The sequence below is a fragment of the Colossoma macropomum genome, unplaced genomic scaffold (assembly GCF_904425465.1).
Source record: "Colossoma macropomum unplaced genomic scaffold, Colossoma_macropomum, whole genome shotgun sequence".
Lineage (NCBI taxonomy): Eukaryota > Metazoa > Chordata > Actinopteri > Characiformes > Serrasalmidae > Colossoma > Colossoma macropomum.
Window position 1 is genome coordinate 4,340,164 of NW_023494784.1, and position 25,533 is coordinate 4,365,696.

The following is a 25,533-nucleotide window of genomic DNA, read 5'->3' on the forward strand; positions in this document are numbered from 1 at the left end:
TGCCATCTAGAGTCCAGAGTGGGATAATACCTTTGTCTCCAGAATTTGTTTTTTCTCAAGAGAATTAACTCAAGAAATTTTTCTTGAGCTAACTCAATTAAAAAGAATTGTGGGTCATTTCCCAGGCAGCAGGTATTTTCTATCCCATTATAAACAAAACCTATGTCCTTTGTCCATGTCAGTGTTGAATGGTGGACTCCACAGGTTTAAAATGATTCATGGCTGACTTCAAATTTTGTGTTTATTGAGCTGTGAATAGTAAATTGACGTTTTGGTACTCAGTTTTGGAGAAAGTCATAGGCCCTTTTCACAAGAAATGGAAGTGTGTAAACGCTGGGTAAAACAAGTTCCGCTATTGCCTTACGGACAGTTACTACTACTCACTTCAGTTCACCACAGAAAGGTGTGTCTCTTTATTTTTGTCACAGTGGCGAAGATTGAAATTCGAGGATGTGTCCAGACTTGCTGAACAACATCAAACACACAACAATGTGGGAGTCCAAACAAAATAAAAGGTATAAAGCCTTCATGGAAAAATTTCTTCACAGCTATCTGAGTATGATAACGTCAGCTAACTTCTACAGAATGATAAATCGATGGATGGTGAAAAATAACTATGACCAAAACGCTAGATTAGCCACGTTAGCTGGAGATACTAAAACAGCTCGCTAGCTGTTCCCCCTGCAGTCCATGCGGGACGCTAATTGTATCAGTGTCTTTCCCCCTGCCCTCTAGGTGGGGGCACTCTACGATTTTTGCCCTAATGTGACTCAGATCTGATGTTTTCAGAGCTGTGTGGACACACAAATCCGATCTTTTCTAATCTGCGTTGAACCACTTTCATATGTGCTCCTAGATCAGATACGTATCCGATTCATAGCCGTGCGACCTTAATATGACGCTCAGCTCGGAATTCATGCGCTTTGTTCCACTGCGTCTGCGCCATCATTCAGCGTTACCATGGCAGCAGCACTGATCAGAGGTTAAAGCCTGTAAACGGTGGAAAAGCAACACATCTCACCTTTTTCGCTTTCGTCTCGTCCCAATAATGAAGCTGAGAGTTAATTATCTTCGAGATGAGGACTCGTTCTGCTCGTTAGTTTGTTTGCTGTTCATGATGCACCTGATTAATTCACGTGACGTTACTGATTAGGATGTGCACACGCAGGTCTGCAGTCCAGATGGGGGCGCTAATTATATCAGTGTGGTTCTCCTGCAGTCCAGGTGGGGGAGCTAATTGTATCAGTGAGCTTCTCCAACCCTAGTGGAACGGAGAAGCAGAAGCTCCGCTCTGGTCAGCAGTCCACGCCTCCGCGCTGCTACAGTGTTGTTGGAGGAGACGAACAGGAGCTGCTCTCATCGAGGTAGAACCTGATTAACTCTTTATCACAGTGTTTACAGTGTGTTCTTCACTGACTCTTGGAGAAATGAGAGGAGAAATGTTCAATTATGGTGAAGCAGTCTGTCTCCAGACTGATCTGTTGGCTGTTTTGATTTAAAATAATGAGGTTGGCAAACGTAAAGCATTTTGTTCATGCTTTATACTCAATTTACAGTAAAAGCTCCCTGTTTATTTATTGCAGTAATTCGTGCTCTCCTGTGTGTGTTTACATTATGAAGACAGTCTTCTGTCATGTTCCACTGTTCACAGAAACCCTTTCTGGCTCTAAAAGGCTGACAGGTGAGCAGAGATTACAGTTACTGCAGTTAACCTGATAAACAGTTGTGTGTTTCCCCTCTGACTGATTTAAATGGTGCACAAAAGCACAGAGAGATTTTAGCATAATATTGTTAATAACTTCGCTGATCATCTCTGTTCTAGTGTGCCCTATATTAAATATGGCAAAATATAGGTTTAAAATATGACATATCTGCATATGGATTTCTCTTATATACAACAATATTAGTCACATGTTAGTGACATTTCTGTGACATATATGCTGACTTGAAATTGTCCATTTTCAAATATGGGATATATATCTCAACCACATATCAACATATACAAACATATATGTGTAACACATATTTAACATAAACATCATTCATGTGTGGATGTTATACATTACTCATATGGTAGTTTCGTGCTCTGTAATATCAGGTTCCACGTGTCTTCTTTGTTTCTTCCACATAGGCTTCTTCCTAATGAAGTGAAAATTAGTATAACAGGTTAACAGCTGCATAAAACTCTACAAACATGCACACTGTAAGCTATGCAACAAAATCATTAAAACATGAAATAAATTAAAACACTGTTCCGTGACACATTTACATAATTTAATATTAATAAAAGCAAACAATTAACATAGAAATGATCATATCTGTGCCGGGCCCACTGTCCTCTTACTATTTGTGCAATGCTGACTTTGACACCAGAGCTTTAAAGAGTTGTCAGAAAAAGACTATTACCTAGCTACACTCATTTAAAAAGATGGTTTCTCAAGGGCTCTTTAGTAAAAGTAGTATAGAACCATGAACACACAGGAAACTGTGTTCCTGAATAATTCTTTTTGTGTTGAAATGGTTCTTTAGATTGATGGAGAATGTATTGTATATAGTTCTATATGGCACCAAAAAGGGTTTTTCTATTGTTACAATGTCAAGCTTAATAATGGAAGAACACTTTTGGTGCTATATAGAACCCTTTTCAAAAAAAGTTCTATATAGAACGATATACAACACATGCTCGATCAATCTGAAGGACCATTTCATGATGCAAAGAACCCTTTAATACCTAGATACATTACTGGTTTTTGATACATTACTCATTAAGTTACACTACTTATTACTGCCAAAAGTAGCGGAATTACAGTAACACATCACTTTGTAACTCATAACTTCAAACACTGCTTACTCAAATTTTCCTCAGAAGCCAGAGTGTAACTGTTGTACCATTTAGGGTGGAAGTGGACGTAGGCTAACCGATTATGTGAAAGACCCCTGAGGATGCCAACCTGGTGACTCCACTGTCTGACTAAAGCAGTGATCTCCAACCTTAGTCCTGGAGAGCTACCTTCCTTTGTCCTGCGCAACAGAGTTGTTGATGATTATTGCATTTAAGAGCATCATAGATTCAGAGAAACCAGTCCCAGTATCAAGTATTTTATTTAACCTAACATGCATATTGGGACACCCTTAGTTTGAACTTTTGAGACAAACAGCTTTGGGTCCAGAAAAAAATTCAAAACATAAACAGAAAATAGTTGCCCAAAGTAGGGACGTATTTTTGACGCATTTTATGATCAAATGAGGGAGTTCGTCAATAGAGCTGGCTTTCCTCTTCTTCCAGCAGCACGTCAGCGCTACATACTGTCAGGATGCCGAGCACCAGCGACCTGAGCAGTTAAACCCAAAATAATAGACCTATGACAAAGAAGCAGATATTAAGTAAGGTTTATCATTATTGTTGACTGTGATGACACTAATCCAAAAGCCAACTTGTGTGGTGTGAGGTTTATTTTAATGAGGCGCTAAAACCTTCAAAACTAAAGAGACATCTTGAGACCAAACAGTTACTCCTGTAAGGAAAAAAAAACATGAAAAAGGTTGACTTTAGTTCTGTGGGACGCTATGCTTTATAATTATAAACAGGTGGGCCTTGGCGTGGCAAAGTTTGAGAACCCCTGTCCTGGAGAAGCTGGACTAAGTTGTAAAGCCAACCAAGAAATCCGCTTTGTGAAATACCACCCAGGATGCCAACTTGGTGACTCCACTGTCTGACTAGATCAGTGATCTCCATCCCTGATCCTGGAGAGCTACATTCCTGCAGAGCTTAGTTCCAACCATAGTTTACCACACCTGCAACAAATCCCTGACTGGCTGAATCAGATGTACAGAGTTCAGTAAGGGGTGGGGCAGTTTATTAGATAGAGGTTATAGCTAAACTCTGCAGCTAGGTAGCTGTCCAGGACCAGGGATGGAGACAAGTGGACTAAAGTGTATTGAAGGAATCCTCAAAACAAGAAGGAACCACTAAATGTTTGTTTGTTTTTTTTTTTTCTTCAGAAAAGAATCGTCCTCTTCCAAGTCTTCTCCTGCTAAGGTGACCTACACAGTTTAAATTCATCATAAACACATCAGATGCCACCAAGAGGAAGACGTCACTGCTGAGACAAAGAAATAGAAGATGACGTCCAGAAAAAGCTCTAATACTCGGCAAATGGTGTCTGGTAGTCTCCACGTTAACATGGCTTGCAGAAGAATGCAAAAAAGTACAGTCAAAATGAGAACTAGCCACTGCTTAGAGTGTGGGAAGAATTTTAGAACCAGACGTATCTTGAAAATACACCAGCGCATCCACACAGGAGAGAAACCGCATGTCTGCTCAGAGTGTGGGAAGCGCTTTAAAGACACAGGTACCCTCAAAACACACCAGCGCATCCACACTGGGGAGAAACCGTACATCTGCTCAGAGTGTGGGAGGAGTTTTACTCAGCTTGGTAGTCTCCTATCACACCAGCGCATCCACACAGGAGAGAAGCCGTATCGCTGCTCAGAGTGCGGGAAAAGTTTTAATCGACAGACTCACCTCCAGTCACACCAGCGGGTTCACACCGGAGAGAAACCGTATTACTGCTCAGAGTGTGGGAAGGGTTTTAAAGACCGAGGTAACTTCAAAACACACCAGCGCATCCACACAGGAGAGAAACCGTATGTCTGCTCAGACTGTGGGAGGAGTTTTACAGCACAAAGTACTTTCCAAAAACACCAGCGCATCCACACAGAAGAGAAGCCATACGTCTGTTTAGAGTGCGGAAAGAGTTATAAAGATGGAGGTGCCCTGAAAACACACCAGCGCATTCACACAGGAGAGAAACCATATCACTGCTCGTACTGCGGACGGAGTTTTACCCGACAGAGTAACTTCATATCACACTACCGTCTTCACACAGAAGAAAAAATGTTCCACTGCTCTGAGTGCGGCAAGAGGTTTAGTCGACAGAGTAATCTCCAGACTCACCAGCGCATCCACACAGGAGAGAAACCATTTTACTGCTCAGACTGTGGGATGCGTTTTTCTCTACGAAATAGTCTCAAAAGACACCAGCGTATCCACACAGGAGAGAAGCCGTATGTCTGCTCAGACTGTGGGAAGAGTTTTACTCAGCACAGTGATCTCCAAAAACACCAGCACATTCACACAGGAGAGAAACCGTATCACTGCTCTCAGTGCGGGAAGAGCTTCACCCAGCAGAGTCATTTCCAAAGTCACAGGCGCATTCACACAGGAGAGAAACCATTTCACTGTTCGGACTGTGGGAAGAGTTTTTCTCTACGAAATAATCTCAGAAAACACCAGCGCGTCCACACGGGAGAGAAGCCATATGTCTGCTCAGAGTGCGGGAGGAGCTTTACTCAACACAGCAGTCTCCAAAAGCACCAGCGCACTCACACAGGCGAGAAACCATATCACTGCTCTCAGTGCGGGAAGAGTTTCACTCAACAGAGTCATCTCCGAAGTCACAAGCGTATTCACGCAAAAGAAAAGCTGTAGTACTTACTGCTCTTCATACATTGGGAAACTTAAAAAGTTGCATAAGTGCACCAAGAGGGAGATTTCAGGTTGTGATGTGTGAATTTGTCAAATCAAAGCATGTGTTTTGTAAATTTATTAAAAATAAAAGACTGTAATATCCCATTTACCTAAGAATGCAGACCCTTTGTTATGACACTTGCAATTGGGTTCTGGTGCGTCCTACGTCTGTCAGCGGTCCTTGAGATTCTTTTACAACTTGATTGGGGTCTATCTGTGCCAAATTGAATTCTTTGGACATAATTAGGAAAGGCACACACCTGTCTATATAAGATCTCATAAGCAGGTTTTCCATCCGCCAGTTTTTTGAGAATTTTGAAAATGTGCAAAAAAGAGCCTGAAGAGAAAAAGCTTAACATTCAAAAAAGTTTCAAAGCTCCGCATTCAAAAGTTTGAATTACACTAAAGCTGAAATGTGAATGAGTGATGTGAAAGGCTTTTTCAAATAAACGATGATGTATAAAGCTGTGAGAAATCTGCAGATGGTCCAATTGTGGCGCATAGCTTTTCAAAGGTTGCTTTCAAGATTCTGAAATGCCTAATCAAAGCACGTTTGAAAAATGGCTCTGCACAGCATGCTCCCAGAACTGTCTGGTGTATATGCGTTCCCAGATGCGGGGTGGATGTCATCGGGGTGGCATGGAGATTTCTGCCCTCATTAGGTGGCCATTGCTCTTCCTACCCAGCATTTCTGAGCTGCAAATAATCATAAAAAGATGGCAAATGACTGTAAAGATAATTCCACTTTAAGCAAAAACCCAGTTAAATCTCTCCGTCATGCTTGTTTCGATGCCCCTAACCACGGTAGCCTACATCATCTAAAGTTTCTTTGCATAACTATAGTGGATGGAAACCTGACCATAGTTGATGTCATATGTCAGAATGAAAAGCAAGCCGTTAGGTTGAGGGAATTGTCCGTAGACCTGCAAGACAAGATTGTGCCAAGGCACAGATCTGGGGAAGAGTACAAGAAAGTTTTTGCAGCATTGAAAGTGCCCAAGAGCACATTAGCTTCCATCATTCACAAATGGAAGTTTGGAACCACCCACAGTCTTCATAGATCTGGCCGACCAGCCAAACTGAGTGAACAGGGACAAAAGGCCTTGGACAGACAAGTAAGCAAGAACCCACTAGCCACTATGAATGAGATCCAGAGTTCCTTTGTGGAGATGTGTGAACCTTAGAGAAGGACAACCATTAATGCAGCGCTCCACCGATCAGGCCTTTACGGTAGAGTGGCCAGATGGAAGCCATTCCTTACTAAAAGGCACAAAGTAGCCCACTGGTTGCTTGACAAAAGGCACCTGAGTGACTTTCAGACTATGACAAATAAAATCCTCTAATCTTATAAAACGAAGATTGAACTATTTGGGGTGTTCGGAGGAAACCAGGCACTGAGCATCACCTCTTTTATACCATCCCTACAGTCAAACACAGTGGTGGCAGCATCATGCTGTGGGGATGTTTTTCTGCGACAGGGAGTGGGGACTAGGCAGGATAGAAGGAAAAATGGATGCGAAACATATAGAGCAATCCTGAGTGAAAACCTTTTCCAGAGTGTGCAGGATCTCAGGCTGGGGTGAAGGTTTACGTTTTAACAAGACAACAACCTGAAGCATACCACCAAGAAAATGCAGGAGTGCCTTCAGGAAAACTGTGGAAGTTCTACAGTGGTCCGGAGCTTTCTCTGGAGAGATCTGAAAATGGCTGTGCACCGATGCTGCCCATTCCCACCTGGTTGAGCTTGAATGATTCTGCCAGGAAGAATGCGAGAAACTTCCAAGAGACATTGCGTTGCAACCCATTGTAGTAGCTCAAGGAGTTACTTTGGTGGGGATCCTTGGACCTGACTTAAAATGACTGCAGCAGACATCACAATGTTGGACATAAGAGACTCACGAAAAAGTTAATCTTTGTTGATTGACCTTATCCAGTGGTATTGTTTCTCTCTGTGAACCTCTCATATACTCACCATCATAGCTTTGTTTCTGTAACAGTGGATTAGAAATTTTAAGCATATTTCTTTACTAATTTGAATAGAGGTATAACTACTTTGTCCACGTGTGCTCGGTGAGAAACCTGTGGTAGCATTCTTATTAATCATGTTTTGGTGGCTTGCATCCCCAGCATGTGTGTTTTGTTATGCCGTCTCTACTCTTGGCCTGTCTCAAAGAAAAGTTTTGTGCAATTGTTAGTATGCTCATGTGATTTACAATAAGTGTCCAAGTGTGTCCCATTTCTACAAAGGAGAGGAACATTAACATTACTAGAACTTCTTGTCCCACAGTGATTTGATACATCTCCACACACTTATTGAAGCCTTACTGAGTACTTGCATACTTAAATGTGCAAAGTCACAAACTAGAAGTGTCATTTCTGTTTCTCTTTCTTGACCTCTGATTCTTCCATCAGTGGATTTGATTGGGCTGGCTGAGTGAAAGCCTGCGGAAATGATGTGTTTATTGTCTGTGCCATGGAGTAAGTATTTCTGCAGGACCAGTGGCAATGTTTCCCCAAGGTATTCCTCATCTGTGGATCTGGAACAACAGTTGTTTTTTTGGCGATAGCCTACCTTGACATCCTTCCTACATTGAAGCTGTTGATGTAAAGAAAAGCAAATGTGAAACATCATGACCTGCAGTTTGAGTCTTGGCTCTTTGTCTCATTATTTTTATGTTGTGACCTCAGTGGAGTAAATAAGGTAGCTCACAAGTCGTAACACTGATTTGAAAGATATGTGATCGCATGATCCTTATCTTTTCTCTATTTGAAGACCGAGATATGGTCATCTGTGGTTCTATCTGGGTCCATCATTGTTTAAAGCAGTGGTCACCAACCCTGGTCCTGGAGAGCTACCTTCCTGCAGAATCTAGTTCCACCTACACTGTGTCACACCTGCTCAAGCTAATCAAAAATCAGAAGTCCTTGATTGACTGGATCAGATGCATCACTGTTAGGTGGGCAGGTTAGATGCAGGCTGCAACTAAACTGCAGGACAGTAGATCTCTGGGAAGAGGATTGATGACCACTGGTTTAAATTTAATTTAGGAAAATCACCACTACTTTGCTAACACCACAGCAGATAAAGTAATTTGAATGTGAACAGTTCAGCAATTCTGGTGTGGGTGAACAGGTCCTGTCTCATCATTTGATTAAAGGTTGATTTGTTTTCATCTTATGTTCTTAACATCCTTTTAATCTCACTTAAGTGTGCGCAATAATTATGGTTCGTTAGGACCAGGTACATTCATCACACCAAGATTGTGAAGTGCTTTTAATTGTCCTTCTGAAAGGTGTGATTTAGGATAGTGTTCAGCTTCTGGCTCACAGCAGGGAGGTCATGCTCTAAAACTGTTATAAAGAAGGGATGTGTTTTTTTTTATTGGTACTCTTAGAAGCACTGAGGCTACTGCACTCTCTGTACCAGCACACAACCTCCCGTTGAAACGAGGTGTTTGGACTTAAGGGCACATAGTAAAAAGAAACTCTTTTTCTCTTTGGCCAACTTTTTCTTTATACAAGAGCATCATCCCATCTGAAAGTTATCTTAAAACGCTTTAGCAGTCTTAAATTCCATTCTTAAGTAGTGTCTGGTGTAAAACACTTTAATTGTTGGTGGTCCAGCATTCTGTCTGCTTTACAAGAGTCCTAAAACTTTGTTGAACCAAAAATATCAGTTCTGAGGTCAGCATGGTTGGGGCTCTCTTGTGCTATGATTGTCATCTACACACTCAAAAATGATGGTTCTTCAAGGGTTCTTTAGTAAAGAAAATGGTTCTATATAGAACACTCAAAGAACCCTTTGCATGATTAAAGGGTGGAGGATAGGTGTAGCCCTTTGTATGACATTTATCAACATTTATAGCTGAATGTTTGGTTAGTTTTAACATTATATGTGTAAAAATTGTACTTTATGTCTCTAACTTTAGCCTACCAGCTCAACCTCAAAAAATATCAGTAACCCAAATGAACCCAGTGCTGGGTCAAATCACCTATTTTAGAGTATCTCCTAGATAACTTAAGCCCAGAGATAAGGACTGTCCCATAGGAATGTCCCTCAGCTCTTTTCCTATTGGACAAACTTGATTTTGTGCTTAAGTTATCTGGCTAAAGAAATTAGAAATCCTGCTTTGTAAAACACCCCCTGAAGACTCAACATTCAAAATTGTTATGACCCGGTCTATCATTAGGCTGTAACAGAGCTTGAGAGTGGGCTCTCTCCCCAGACCAAACACTGGACACTGTTGTAACTAAAACAATACAGTTTTATTGAAGTTGGTAACTGCCATAGGGGAAATGTAGCTTCGGGGACGAGCATTCAGGAAAATAATAAAACAAAACAACTAATGATTCCAAAGCTGACTAAATAAAATAAACAAAAGACAAAATTTTAAAACAACAGAAAAGGGATAATCAAACCAAATGGCACTCATCCCCTACTTCCCAAACATTCAAGGAGTGTTTCACAGACTCTAACAAAGTTTTCACAAAATTTAACAAAGGAAGCAAAGTGGAGTGGAGTGGAGAGTGCCAGGCTGGCCTGGACAGGTGTTCTTCCAGGTCATGTCTACTTTCGTAATGCCTCTTATATACAGGAGGGCACCCCAAGTGAATCTACTTGCACATAATACAACAACAAAAGGAACCCACAAAATGGCAGCAGACAGACATAAAGACAGGCTATTGCGACCAGAGGTCGTAACAGTATTACTAAGAAGGAAAGCTCCCACGGGTCTCTCACTAAGCACACTCAGTAACTCTATTCAAATCAGAAAAGTTAGGCTTATAATTACTAATTCACTGCTACCGAAAAAGCTATGATGGTGAATACAGGACTGGTTCACACACAGATTTTTACCTAGATGCAATTTCACTGAATAAGGTCAGTCAACAAAGACGTTTTTGGGTGTCACTGACACACATCCTGGTGACGTCTGCTGCGGTCATTCTCAGTCAGGTCCAAGACCTCAATGATCCTGAATAAACTCACCAAAATCACTTCATTCCAAATCCATGACCTTAGGCAGCATCGCCATGTCTCCCAGCAAAGTCTGGAGATGAAGGTGAACAAGTCTTCATCTACACACTAGAACCCTTCTTACGGAGTAATCACACTCTAAGCCCATTTTGTGGTGTTCAGAAAATAAGAGAATAACAAAGAAACGCACAGATTATACAGACATCATTCATGGTAACCCATGGGGTGTTTCACAAGAATTCTGTTTACCCAGATAACTTAAGCTCAAAGTTAAGCTTGTCCAACAGGAAGAAAGGTGAGGGACATTCCCATTGGACAATCCTCATCTTTAGGCTTAAGTTCTCTGGCTAACTGAGAAATCCATCTTAGTGGAATCCACTTGATCATAAAACTAATCATGAAAATTGTGTTCTGATTTGACAAATTCAACCCGTCACCCCTCTGGTGGTGCATTTATGCAGTTTTAAAGTATTACAGTGCCGAAAACTCTTCTCACAGTCTGAGCAGTAATACGGTTTCTCTCCGGTGTGAATGCGCTGGTGTATTTGGAGATTAGCCTGCTGGGCAAAACTCTTCCCACACTCAGAGCAGTGAAACGGCTTTTCTTCTGTGTGAACGCGCTTGTGTATTTGCAGAGTGCTCTGCTGAGTGAAACTCCTCCCACAGTCTGAGCAGTAATACGGCTTCTCTCCTGTGTGAAGGCGTCTGTGTTTTTGGAGATCACTGTGTTGGGTGAAGCTCTTTCCACACTCCAAGCAGTGAAATGGCTTCTCTCCAGTGTGGATGCGTTTGTGTTTTCGGAGGCTGCTGTTTACAGTAAAGCTCTTCCCACAGTCCGAGCAGTGATACGGCTTCTCTCCTGTGTGAATTCGTTTGTGTTTTTGGAGATCACTCTGCTGGGCAAAGCTCCTCCCACAGTCTGAGCAGTCAAACGGTTTCTCTCCTGTGTGGATGCGCTGGTGTGTTTTGAGTGTATCTCCGTTTCTGAAACTCTTCCCACACTCAGAGCAGTGGTGGGCTCTCTCCATGGCTGTACGTTTTTGCATCCTTTCAGGAGCTGTGTTACTGTGGAGACCACCAGGTGACGTTTGTAGGGTACTGGGGCTTGGTATGGACGCCATATTCTCCCACTTTATCTCTCCATTTCAGCAGTGTAACGTTCCTCTTGGTGGCATCTCCTGAGGTGTTTGTAAAGGTTAATTTAAACTGTGTGGGAAAGTTTAGCAGGAGAAGACAGAGAGCAGGACAGCATGCATTCCTGGAGAAGAAAAAAAACAAAAAACAATTATTCAGTGGTTCTGCCATGTTGTGGGGATCCCTACACTACACTTTAGTCAAACAGTGGTCAGTTACAATCTAATAAAGTTTTCTATTCGTGAGTTGTGATCTTTATCTGGATGTGAGGCAGTTCAGCCAAAGAGTTAGAACTGTTGGGTGGAGTGTGAAAGCTGTTTCGGTCAACACCCTGTGAGAAATTAATTTATAGAAAACTTAAAAATCAGCTAAGCAATAACTAACTGGTAGCCAGTGTAAGGATCCCAGGGTGATCCTAAGGTATTCCTGTATTCCTAATGTAATCCTAGTGTAATATGCTCAGCTCTCTTTGTTGTGGTGACTATCTAACTGCTGCATAGATGTTCAAGCTCTAAGCTTCTTTGTTGTATCTTGTCAAAAAATCTCATTAGCTGTCATTCTCTCTTCATCTGTGGTCGACCAGAAGGGTATGGGTTCCTTCCTTGAGCCTGGGTTCCTCTCGAGGTTTCTTTTTCTTACTTCTAGGGAGTTTTTCCTTGCCACTGTCACCTCTGGCTTGCTCATGGGGGCTTGGACCTGGATTTAGTTCCTTACGTCTATACATGGACTTATTTATTTTCTTTTTATTCTTTTGATTACCCTTCCATAAACTGTTTTCCTTATATAAACTGCTTTTCTGTAAAGCTGCTTTGAGACAACACTAGTTGTAAAAAGCACTATACGAATAAATGTTGTTGTTGTTGCATTTTGAATAGGCTGTAGCTTTTTAGTCTTTTTGTGGAAACCAGTTTGCAAAGTGCTGCGGTAATCCAACCTGCTGAGGATGAAGTCACAGACTAACTTCTCCAGGTCCTGTTTAGAAATGACACTTCCAAATGTGTTTGAGATTACGAAGAGCTAATTTTATTACTGCTTTAATGCAGCAGCTGAAATTAAGATCTGGATCTATTAGCATATGCAGATTCCTGACTAAGTTCTCATCAACACATATCTGGTTATTTTAGAAAAGTGTTTTAGTTTTTCCCTGTGTTTTAGCCTCCCACTGATATGAAAACAACATTTTCATTTTTTGAACATTCTCCAGGGAGGAGATTTTTTGTAGATTTTTAGTGCTTTAGTGTGGATGTGCAAAAATGCAACTTTTTGAAAATGGTGACATGTCAGCGTCAATTTGTGCATGTCTGTAGCTGTTTTTATTTACTATGTATAAACAATTTGGCTGAAATATGACTGACAACTGTGAGCTTTGCAATTTGTTTGGTAATGTGTTTCATGAAAAAAGTCAATTATTCAAATGAAAGCAAAATTCTTAACATTATTTTGGCTCTCATCGCATGCTTCACTCCACGGCTGCTCCCATAATCACTCTGCCCTTTCAAGACCAAAGCCAACAATTCACCATATTCCAATAATAAAATCTCACAAATTTTACTATAAACTGACGGAATGTCAACAATATGGCCCTGAGACGCTTTTTCCTATGCGAATATCTATTACACTGTTTAAGTGTTGAGTAAATGTGCAGTGTAAGTCCAGCCATACTTCAGTCCATGTGCACAAAGGTTATATGTGATTCACACACACTGATGTGTTTGTCGATATGTGTTAGACTATGTTTCTATTCTTTGGTGTCAGGCTGAATGCATTTCCTGCTGCTCTAGACAGCTAGTTCAATTCTCTCAACTGTCTGTGATTGGTCTTTATTTTCTAAAATAAAGGTCACTGTGCCCTTAAAACAGAGACTGAAAACTAGTTAGATCTTGTATGCAGGACAGTAATCAGGCTGGTCTGAGGGTAATGCGACCCAATAGTTAAAAAATACTAATACAAGAAAGACTGTAGAGAAAAAAAGGAAAAAATAAGAAAAAAGTAAAGAAAAAACACTAAATTCTTTTAAGTAATATCAGAAATACAGAAAAAAACAAGAAAACTTTTATTTTTATTTTGTTATTACTTGAAAAGTTCTGAAAGCATTTCATAAATATCTGTATTTCTTGCTAGAAATGAATGAATTCAGTTGACACAGGCTTTAAAAATGCCTTTTACAGCCTATATCTCCCTAAATTGGGGTTGCAAAAAATGCTGAACATTTCAGAAAAAAATACATAGTGTCTGATTTGACAGCCTGAGGTGGAAAATAACATTTTCGGGGCCAATTTGCAGGCATATCAAAAAGGCCACAAAAACTTTTCTTCTTCTTGAAAAAATTGTGAGCTCTGTTAGTTTGTAAATAGTGAAGAGTTTAAATAGTATAAATGGAATAAATATGTTGTTTACGAACGGATGTTGACTGTTCCAATATAGACACACAGACGTATCGCTGCAGCTGAGAACAACAGACAATGCAACATCTCTGTATATCAGGGGTGGGGAGCTCCAGTCCTGGAGGACAAGATTCCTGCAGAGTTTGGTGATTTTCCTGCTTAAGCACAGCTGATTCAACTCAGCAGTTAATTACCAGGTTTAGCTGGTGTGACAGAGCAGGGAAATCATCAAACTGTGCTGGTCACTGGCCCTCAGTTCCCCATGCCTGCTGTAGATCTATCTATATTAGTGGTCACCAACCCACCTCCTGGAGATCCACTTATCTGCAGAGTTTAGTTCCAATCTGCATCTAACATGCTGCCCCTCCCCTCATCTATTTCCAATGCATCTGATCCAGCCAATCAGGAACTGCTTAAGAAGTTAATTAGCCAGTGCAGGTGTGGTAGATTGTGGTTCAAACTACTGTCCACAGGAAGGCAGACCTCCAGGACCAGGGATCTATATAGATACAGACACATAGATGCTCTTATCGACCATCAAAGTGAGGAGCAGTTCATCTCCAACAAGCCCAAACTTTTCAAGCCATTCAGCGGCTACATGTGCAGCTGTGGTTAAATCAGTCTGAGGGGAAACAAACTGCTGTTTATCAGGTTAAATACTAGCAGCACCTGTAATCTCTGCTCACCTGTCAGCCTTTTAGACATAACACTGAGCCTTATTCTCCAATATCTTCCTGAGTTTGTTCTTAAATGTGTTCTGTGTAAAAGGTGTTCTGATTCCAGGTGCATTTGATGGGTTTCTAAGGGGATCCAAAGGTGTCCTACAGAAAACTAGTGATCTCTATTGGTAACCATTAAGCCAATTCACATTAGAAAGCAAAACCAACAGGTTTTAATCCTAAATGTTCTGATGGGTTTTTTCAGCAGTAATATTAACAAGGTTTTCGTGCAAATCATATATAAAGCATGAACAAAAAGCTCTTATCATTATGAAGGAACAGCCAACAGATCAGTCTGGAGAAAGGTTCTTCACCCTAAGAGAACACCTCTCCACTCAGTTCTCCTAGACTTAATGAAGAACATCATGAAAACAACGTAAACAAGAGGTAACAGTGCTCTACCTTCGTCAAAGCGGATCCTCTGCTTCTCCGCTTTATTGGGGTTGGAGAACATCAGCTGTAGAATTAGCGCCCCCACCTGGACTGCAGGGGAACCACATCGGAGACACGTGATCACTGAGCCTGGTGGTGCTGGTGGCTTGTTTTTTTATCCCACCCGTTTTCCGACAAAACCCTGCCTGCTGTGCTGCGATTGGCTGGTATTTCATAACAGCAGTCTGCTGATTGGTCAGTTGAGAAGTTGTGCATGGTTGCTTACGGATGTCAACACTTAAAAACGATGGTTTGCTCTTGTTTCGTTGTCAAGCTTGTAACAAAAAGAACCCTTTTTAGTGCTAGATAGAACCATTTTCAGAAAAGCTTCATACAGAACCATATACAACACATTCTCCACCAATCTGAAGAACCACTTTACCATGCACATGGTTCTAGATAGAACCTATTATAACTCTTTATAACAGGTTCTAAACACAACCACTGTCTTTACTAAAGAACCCTTGAAGAACCGTCTTTTGCAAGTGTGTACATGTAGCTGAAAATAGTGTATAGGATTTGTCACATAAAAGGCAATATTCCTCACAGAACTGCAAGTATAGGAAGATTTATATTAAAGACTGTAAATTCTTATTTACGATATGTTCTACATTTAAATACAGTTCTTTACGGTTCTTCTCATCCTGCAGTGTACCTCAGGGCCAGATACAGGATACAGCTACCGTTTATTTGTTATTTCGTGTAAGGGTTTTGGGCCATAAATAAGACAAACTGTCCAGAACTAATCAGACAAAAATCACTGGTTAAATGCATTACTGATTAAAAAACACACACACAAAAATAGTAGATTAAAGGAATATATTCAGTAAACAGTAATGGTCAATATGATGTCAGTTTATGATTGTATGAAATGTAGTGGTCAACACAGTAACCATGAAGGTTTATCATAGAAAGATTCTTGCATGACAAGTGCATATTTTTTGTAATATTATGTAAAAGTTATGTACAATTATACAGTTTCCACTGTTTTAAGTGTCTAACCTGTAGTCTTTTGACTCTTGTCTTCTCAATTCTGCTGATTGCAGTAAAGTACATCATTTGTTACATACCAACTACTGTAATTTAAACATGCAACTGATATAATCCCATATAGGTATATATGTCTAATAAACATACAACCAGAAAAACATACATATCACATAATCATAGGATATTTACACTGCAGACACACACACTGATCAGCCCCTTCATTAAGTTCACCTCGTTTCTACACTCATTGTCCACTTTATCAGCTCCACTGACCATATAGTTGCACTCTGTAGTTCTACAGTTACAGACTGTAGTCCATCTGTTTCTCTGATACTTTGTTAACCTGTTCTTCAGTGGTCAGGACCCCCACAGAGCAGGTACTATTTGGGTGGTGGGTCATTCTCAGCACTGTTGTGACACTGATGTGGTGGTGGTGTGTTAGTGTGTGTTGCGCTGGTCTGAGTGGATCAGACACAGCAGTGCTGCTGGAGTTTTTAAACACCTCAGTGTCGCTGCTGGACCGAGAACCAAAAACATCCAGCCAACAGAGTCCTGTGGGCAGCATCCTGTTGCCACTGATGAAGGACTAGAGGATGACCAACACAAACTGTGCAGAAGCAAATGAGTCTGACTACATCTACAAGGTGGACCAACAAGGTGGGAGTGTCTAATAGAGTGGACAGTGAGTGGACACAGTGTTTAAAACTCAAGCAGCACTGCTGTGTCTGATCCACTCACACCAACGAAACACATTTTAACACATCACCACCACCACGTCAGTGTTACTGCAGTGCTGAGAATGATCCACCACCCAAATAGTACCTGCTCTGTGAGGGCCCTGTGGGGGTCCTGACCACTGAAGAACAGGGTAAAACGGGGCTAACAAAGTATGCAGAGAAACAGATGGACTACAGTCTGTAACTGTACATCTACAAAGTGCTCCTATATGGTCAGTGGAGCTGATAAAATGGACAATGAGTGTAGATACAACGAGGTGGACTTAATGAAGCGGCTGATCATTAACGATAACCTAAACAGTGATCACAGAATCATATTTGATGATGACAAAGTCAGGTATTCTCAGCCATTACTTTACTCTTAGTGCATTTATGTATCTTTAAAGTATTCGAGTGCCTAAAGCTCCGCCCACAGTCTGCGCAGTAATAGGATTTCTCCCCTGTGTGGATGCGCTGGTGTGTTTGGAGATGAACTTGCTGATTAAAGCTCTTTCCACACTCAGAACAATGAAACGGTTTCTCTCCCGTGTGGATGTACTGGTGTTCTTGAAGACGACTCTGTCGAGTGAACCTCTTCCCACACTCTGAGCAGACATACGGCTTCTCTCCTGTGTGGACATACTGGTGTTTTTGGAGGTTGCTCTGCTGATTGAAGCTCTTCCCACACTCCGAGCACTGATACGGCTTCTCTCCTGTGTGTATGTAGCGGTGTGTTTTGAGAGTACCTCTGTCACTAAACCTCCGTCCACACTCTGAGCAACAATACGGCTTCTCTCCCGTGTGAACGCGCTGGTGCTGCAGGAGATGGCTGTGCTGAGTAAATCTCTTTTCGCAATTTAAGCAGTAATACGGTTTCTCTCCTGTGTGAATGCGCTGGTGATCTTGGAGATGGCTGTGCCGAGAGAAGCTCTTCCCGCACTCCGAGCAGTAATACGGTTTCTCTCCTGTGTGGACGCGCTGGTGATCCTGGAGATTACTCTGCTGAGTAAAACTCTTCCCACAGTCTAAGCAGCGATATGGTTTCTCTCCAGTGTGGATGCGCTGGTGTCTTTGGAGGTGACTCTGATGAGTAAAGCTCTTCCCACAGTCTGGACAGTGGTGGATTCTCTCCTTGACTGCATTTTGCTTTGTGCATCTGAGAGATTTGTAACTGTAGAGCGAGCTAGAGGAGGTTTGCTCAGGACTTCTTCCGGATTCCATATTTTCACATTTAATTTCACCTCATCTCACCAGTTTGATACATTACTCTGGTGTCTACCGATGTGCTTGTGGCATTGAACTGTGTAGCAAGGTGGACACCAGGAACAGGAGAAGACTTTTAATTGGACAGCAGTCATTTCTGGAAGAAAGAAAACAAAGCAATCTGTTTCATTCTTTTCTACCCTTATTTGCGTATTCATGTTTTGGTTTATGCATCTCTATACCCCCAATCATCATACACAGGTGGTTAACAAATTAAAGTAAAAACAAATGTAAAGTAAAAACAAACATGAAGTTGTTTCACCACTACTCACCAGATGCCTTTGCAAAAATTGTACAGGTCACTGAAAAAATGGATCACTATGGATCATGGGATATCACTGTCCTGTTTTAATGATGGTGGTGGAGAGCACTAAGACACAGACCTTGTTCAGACTGCGAACCCCAAAATCTGATTTTTGTCATATCAATCAAGATACAATCTGGATTTTTGATAGTCTGGACAGCAAGAAACCACATGGAATCTGATTTCTGCAAATTGGATCCAAACCATTTGAAGGTGGTTTGAAATGCGACTCCAATCGGACTTTTACTAATGCATGTCACTCTGGACGCTGTGGACATTCAAATCAGATTTCAAAGCATCTTTTGCATCACTCACAGCACGACAAACAACTCAATCAAGTCAAATCAAGAGTGACGGAAGTGCTGGGATTCAAGAAGAGCTCCAAAGACTCGTGATTATGAAGAGAATTCTGAAGAGTCTGGCGGGTGAGATGATGCTCCTTCATCTCTCCTGCATCTGCATTTGAAATGTGCATCACTACAAAGTCACTGACATCTGTTGTTACCACGGCAACCCATGCAGATGGTGATGTCTGGACAAAGAAATTCGATCTGATCACTCACAGATAACAGAGCGGACAGTCACCTCAAAAGATCCGATTTGAGAAACTTGCCTGCTGTCTGAACACAGCGTTAGAGCTGAATGATTTGGGCAAAATACACTGCTCAAAAAAATTGATGTTATACTGTGTGATTGTGTTTCCTACAGTCACACATTATAACATCAAGTCATTTAAACTTCAAGCATATCAATCTGTCCAATTTCACCTGCTTTGGTGCAAATGAAGATGACAACAGGTGCACTGGAGAGGCAACAGCAAGACAACCCCCAAAAGGGAAGGGTTTTGCAGGTGGTGGCCACAGACTGTTACTCTCTCCTTATCCATCCTGACTGACTCTTTTCTAGTTTTGCATTTCACTAGTGTCCTTGTCACTACTGCCAGCATGAGACGGTACCTGCAGCCCTTTCAGGTTGCACAGGTAGTCCAGCTACTCCAGGATGGCATCTCCATGCGTGTTGTTGCAAGAAGGTTTGCTGTGTCTCCTAGCACAGTCTCAAGAGCATGGAGGAGATGCCAGGACATAGGCCATTAGAGGAGGAGAGCTGGACAGGGCTGTAGAAGGGCATCACTCCAGCAGCAGGACTGGTATCTGCTCCTTTGTGCGAGTAGGAACAGGAGGAGCACTGCCAGAGCCCTACAAAATGACCTCCAGCAGGCTACTGGTGTGCATGTTTCTGACCAGACTGTCAGAATCCATGAGGGAGGCATGAGGGCCTGATGTCCTCTAGTGGGACCTGTGCGCACAGCCCAGCAATGTGCAGCTCGATTTGCATTCACCAACACCACAATTGGCAGATCTGCCACTGGTGCCCTGTTTTCTTCACAGATAAGAGCAGATTCACACTGAGCACATGTGACAGATGTAAAAGAGTCTGGAGATGCCATGGTGAATGTTATGTGGCCTGCAGCATCATCCAGCATGACCAGTTTTGTGGTGTGTCAGTGATGGTCTAAGGAGGCATATTTTTGGAGGGTTGCACAAACCTCCAGGTGATGGCCAGTGGTACCCTAACTGCTGTTGAGTACCGGGATGAAATCCTAAGAGCCACTGTCAGACCTTATGCTGGTGCAATGGGCCCTGGGTTCCTCTTGGTGCAGGACAATGCCCGGCCTCATGTGGCCAGAGTGTGTAGGCATGACAAAGGCATTGATTCCTTTGACTGGCCCCCATGCTGCCCAGACCTGAATCCAATTGAAAACCTCTGGGACACTATGCATCAGTGCAACTGATGCCGCCAAGTCCAGGAGCTCATTGATGCCCTGATGCAGGTCTGGGAGGAGATCCCCCAGGACACCATCCACCGTCTCATCAGGAGCATGCCCAGACATGGGGGCCAGACACACTACTGAGCCACATTGTGTTGCCGTGATGAAATTGACGCAAATTGGATCAGCCTGCGACTTCATTTTTTTACTTTGATTTGCAGTGTGATTTTGAGTCTGGCCCTCAGTGGGCTGATTATTTTGGTTTCTACTGACTGCCATTACGTCATTTTGTTCTCAACGAATTATACAATTTATATCAGTAAAGACTGTCAACTTGAATCTTTTGTTCATCGAGATCAGATGTGTGATTTATGTGTTCCCTTAATTTTTTTGAGCAGTGTAATTGCGATCTTTCTGACCAATATTGCAATTGTGAAATTCCACTTATGACACAAATGGATTTGTTACCAGGATTGGTTAGAGAAGGGAATATGGGCTACAGCACGCTTACTACATGATGAAGGTAATTTCTTAATTTGAGGAGCTCTGCCGTAAGTACAGCCTCAACCAAAAACATTACAGTTCAGTGCTGAAGAGCATCCTAATCAGATGTTGAGGATGGTTAGATGCAGCTCAGACCTGCCAAACTCATTACCTTCTCTTTTAGTCAGTGATATTAATTCTAAAAAAATCAAGTCTAATAAGTTTATTTGTAATTTTATTGATAATTTATTCGTAATTGTATTGATATGGTATGTTATCCCTTACCATAAAACAGTAACTGTATCTCCCCCATTTACCTGTGTGATGTAACTAAAGTTATTTAAAATTTCCTGTGCCTAACGTAAAGGAGGTTCTTTATAAAACTCTGAACAGGATCCCTTCCAGTGAATTTGAGACTACGATTTCAATCAATCAATCAATCAATCAACTGACTGTTTTTTACACTCAAAGTACACTGAGGGAGACCCTCATATACAGTGTAGCTGAGCCAATACAGAAACAGGGATTGAAAAAATTCATTTTAAAAACAAATCAAATGCTAAAAATTTTAAAAACATATCAAATGCTATTACTACTAATAATCATAGTAGTAAATTTAATGACTATTAATAGACTATTTAATAACCTATTAATATTGCAAAAATATAATAATAAATCAAATAAGGATAAAATAAATAAAAACGTCCAAATAACAAATAATGAAATAAAAGATGTAAAACAATAACTTGACAGTAGCTAAGAATTAAAAGTTGATAATAAAATAAAAAGAATAATAAAAGTAAAACAACAGTAGATAAAACATACCATGTGAAACAGTGTCAGGCTGAGTGGAGGTGGTTAGAGAGTAAAAGTTTAAAATGTTCAAGTAATTTGATTTTGACCATAATACTTGTCTTCTGCCAGATAGATTTGTTTCTTACATCATTTTTTAGTCAGACATGTTGGAGAAAATTGCATGAGTGGTTTTAAAAGAGTTAACAAAATAAATAGTCGCTGTCTGAAGAAAAACAAAATAGAAGCTTTGTAGAAAAGGGCAAAAAAGTTATTTATTTTTATCATAAGTTATTGTAAAGAGATTTTATTGCAAGCAATGGAGCATTTCTACTCAATTCCATTGGAAGAATAAAAATAAAAAATGGGAGATATTTGGTTTTGTTTTTCCTTGTTTTTTTTCCTTGTTTTTTTGTCTTGTTTTTCCTCACTGTTTATATGTAATAATTGTCTCTCTTGCACAATGTTGTCATAGTGGTTTATTAGACCTGTTTAATCTGTGGGGTGTGAACCACCTAATCAACAATTCAGTCCAGAAAGACAAAGCAGCTTTGAACAACATCACAAAGACAGACTTCACCTGGCTGAGAAACCTGTAAGATAAAAATCTCTAAGATCTGGAAATTTAGTCTAAAAACAGAATGTCTCTTTAAATCTGCACTAGACCATAATAAACATGTATCTGTTTATTTTGAGAATAAATTACAGCTAAATCATATATTAAATGCTCTACTTCTGACAAACTTAACCAGCACAACATTATTACAAACAGAAACACATCTCTTCAGCACCTCTGCTGAAAAAGGCCACAGAAACCAGTAAGTGTTCCTGCTGGTCTTGTACTATGTTGTGACTTTCCTGATGGGCTGATATCAGGTGTGGTTTAACAGGTGACCTGTGACTGATTCCAGACACTCTGGATGGTTAAGACTAGTAGTTTATTATGATCCAGTTTTCATTAAAAGGTCTTTTTTTCAGCAGGAATATCTTTAAAGCTCTAAAACAGTCCCTACCTTCACCACGAGGAGCTCCTGCTTCTCTCCACACAGACCTCCATTCATCCGTTCTGCATCTCCAACATCAACAACGCTGTACAAGAGCTCTGATCTTCTGCTTCTCCGCTTTACTCGGGTTGGAGAACCTCACTGATACAATTAGCGCCCCCACCTGGACTGCAGGGGAACCACACTGGAAACGCTTGATTACTGAACTACAGTATTGCACTCGTGTGCCCATTCTGCCTCCTGCGATACGATTGGGCAGATCTGCCTGTTGATTGATCAGAAGTCGTTTGCATCACCGCAGTAACACCACAGCAGTTAGTTGCTTTTAAGTAGAGATTTGAGGGTACGCACCTAAAAAAGATGGTTCTGAGATCTGTGTAGAAATATTTGCATACTCAAATGGTTCTTTGCATGGTGAAAGGGTTCTTAAGACCGATGGATAATGAGTTGTATATGGTTCTATACAGGACTTTTTGTAAAGGGTTCAATATAGCACCAAAAAAGGGTTCCTCCTATTGTTACAATGTCAGACTTGCAATAGAAAAACCCTTTTGGTGCCATTCAGAACCTTTTTGCAAAAGGTCCTATATAGAACCATATTGAACAATTCTCCATTAGTCTGAAGAAACTTTTCACCATGCAAAGTACAATATAAGCATATAAAGAACCCTTTAATCACACACTCATGAATGTTATATATAGAACCATTGTCTTTGCTAAAGAACCCTTGAAGAACCATCTTTTTTAAAAGTGTACAGACTTAAAATAACAACATGCAAATTTAGACTGTTGTATTTAAATTCAAATCTCTAATGGCATTAATTTAACTCCATAGGCTGCTGTTACACAGATGCAGTGAGTGATATGCTGGATGAAAGCACATGAGCCAAGAACAGTTTATGAATGATCTCACAGGAAGTTTTCTAAGGTTTTCCTGGCTAAATACAGCATGTGCTCCTGTGAAGAAATTAACACTGAGAACTCTGAGTAGCTTGGATTGACAATTAATTAAGACATCATTTACTAAAATAAGTTGATGGAAGTTACTGGCAATTCTGGCCATGATGAGGACAAACAGAATTACTGTAAATTAAAAAACAATGCATTCATTGTTTTAAAAATAAACTATTTTCTTCTTATTATTAAGTGCTATCAAGTCAGTTCTGACTCCTGGTGACCATATGACCGTGTTTCTCCAGAATGTCCTGTCTTCTGTTTGGGTCTTCAGGCTTCTGAATGTCTGCTTCATGTTTCCTCTGATTGTCTCCATCCATCTTGTTGCTGGTTGTACTCTTACTTCTTTTATCTTCCACTCCTCCAAGCATAACTGTCTTTTTCAAGAAACTGGTTCTTCTATAATAAGAAATGTGTGTATTATTTGCCATATTTTGTGTTGGTAGTGTAGCAGCGTGTGCTGAAACATGCCTTCTATAGCGTGACTGGGGCTTACATGATGATAGACTCATCATGTAATCATCATTGGCAGAACCAAGTCATTCTTAAATAAACACAGAATAATAAGTAATTAAATAAAAATTAAATAGAAAACTGTAATCAGAGATCCTCAACACTCCAAACACAGAACACAAGAAATGAGTCTACAATGCTACACACACAGACCTGGACAGAGCAGTTACTCCTTTATGCACATTAGACAAAATATGCTTACAATGGTTACAGTAAATGCTACGACAGTGACTACAGGACATACAGACTAAGTCTTACACCTACATACAGTATCACAAGATCAGATCAACCAACAATAATGAAAGTCATGTGGATCTCTGATGTCCATCCTGGTGAGGTCTCCAGCAGTCATTCTCCATCAGGTCCAAGACCTTCAGTGATACTTCCATGACCCTGGGAAGCATGTCTCACACACTCCTAACAAACATGGCTCTTCAAGGGTTCTTTAGTATGGGGAATGGTTTACTTAGAACCATGAGTTCTATACAGAACCATCTGCATGCTTAAATGGTTCTTCAAATTGATGGAGAATGTGTTCTATATGGTGCTTTATAGAACCTTTTTGAAAAGGGTTCTGCTACTGTTAGCATGTCCAGCTTGTAACAACAGCAGAACCCTTTTTGGTGCTATACTGAACCATACACAGCACATTCTCCATCAATCTGCAAAATCATTTCACCAGGCAAAGAACCAGTTAAGCATGCAAAACTTCTATGAGTGTTCATGGTTCTAAATATAAGTAAGTCACAATCTCGGTTATAGGAAGCCTCTTCAGGAATAATCGCTCTCTCAGCACGTTCAGAAAATAGGAAAAAAGAAACACATTCAGAGCCACACAGGCTAGAGAAAAGCTGAATAAGCTGCGGATGCACATACATTAAAGTAAGGGCCAAGATAATTATGATAATTTATTATGATATAGAATGTAGTGGTTAACAAAGTGACCAGGAAAGATCACAAAAAGAGCACCACATACGTACAAGTAAATATTTATGGGATATAAATATCACTCCTTTCATGCGTATTATCATCCTTAGTGTTCTGAACCTTAGATTGTAGTACATAAACATCTTTTGTGTACTCTCATAAAACCAAAACAAAGCAAAGCTGGATATTATAACATGTAAGCACATACGCATAATAAGCACACAACCACAAAGACACACATATCATATAAAAGAAAGACAGGAGCTCTTTTTCCAACAGTATTAACTACATCCTTCAGTAGAAGCTATTAAAAAGAGAATTCCACTGATTTTTCAAAATTTCTGCATAATTAAATGGTTAAGATGTAAACAGAGTGGTTCAGAGTGGTTTGGTGTGAAATGCTCCATTCTAGAGAAACTTATTGAGTCAGAACTGTTCACAGTGGTTGTGATAGGAACCAGACGTCCACCTCTAAAACCTCCCCTCCAGAAAGTTACTACATGAAATGGTTATGAATTCACTGCCTGATAGTTTTGAGAACTTAAACTCCATTCATGGTGGAGGGATACATGCAGGGTGCTGTGAGGCAAAATAGTCCCCAAAGAAAACTTATTATTTCAGATTTTCCACTATTTTCCATCA

The 25,533-nt window shown here is 40.7% G+C and overlaps 2 protein-coding genes across 4 annotated transcripts; one reads left to right on the forward strand and one right to left on the reverse strand.

The window, feature by feature from the left end:
• The first annotated feature begins 1,245 nt into the window (after nt 1–1,245).
• Nucleotides 1,246–7,183, forward strand: LOC118811717 (gastrula zinc finger protein XlCGF26.1-like). Of its 3 annotated transcripts, none has more exons than XM_036576139.1 (3): nt 1,246–1,364; nt 1,584–1,681; nt 4,003–7,183. In XM_036576139.1, exon 3 carries the CDS (start codon nt 4,124–4,126, stop codon nt 5,489–5,491), a length of 1,368 nt encoding a protein of 455 aa, XP_036432032.1. In that variant the 5' UTR covers nt 1,246–1,364; nt 1,584–1,681; nt 4,003–4,123; the 3' UTR covers nt 5,492–7,183. The 3 variants fall into 3 exon arrangements, with proteins under 3 accessions (XP_036432032.1, XP_036432041.1, XP_036432024.1); XM_036576148.1 differs by having other exon boundaries at nt 1,652–1,681; XM_036576131.1 differs by lacking the exon at nt 1,584–1,681.
• A 2,472-nt stretch (nt 7,184–9,655) lies between these two features.
• Nucleotides 9,656–22,614, reverse strand: LOC118811871 (gastrula zinc finger protein XlCGF26.1-like). The gene is made up of 3 exons (XM_036576424.1): nt 22,507–22,614; nt 17,264–18,243; nt 9,656–11,538 (listed from the first exon to the last, which is right to left on the reverse strand). Exons 2-3 carry the CDS (start codon nt 18,102–18,104, stop codon nt 10,934–10,936), a joined length of 1,446 nt encoding a protein of 481 aa, XP_036432317.1. The 5' UTR covers nt 18,105–18,243; nt 22,507–22,614; the 3' UTR covers nt 9,656–10,933.
• Between the last annotated feature and the right edge of the window lie 2,919 nt (nt 22,615–25,533).

Excerpts from the sequence above, each read along its gene's own strand:
- LOC118811717 (XM_036576139.1), top strand. The coding sequence starts at position 4,124 with ATGACGTCCAGAAAAAGCTCTAATACTCGGCAAATGGTGTCTGGTAGT.
- LOC118811871 (XM_036576424.1), bottom strand. The coding sequence starts at position 18,104 with ATGGAATCCGGAAGAAGTCCTGAGCAAACCTCCTCTAGCTCGCTCTAC. Across the intron at positions 11,539-17,263 it reads GATACATAAATGCACTAAGA|CCATGGAGAGAGCCCACCAC; the intron begins GTAAAGTAATGG and ends AAAAACGTACAG.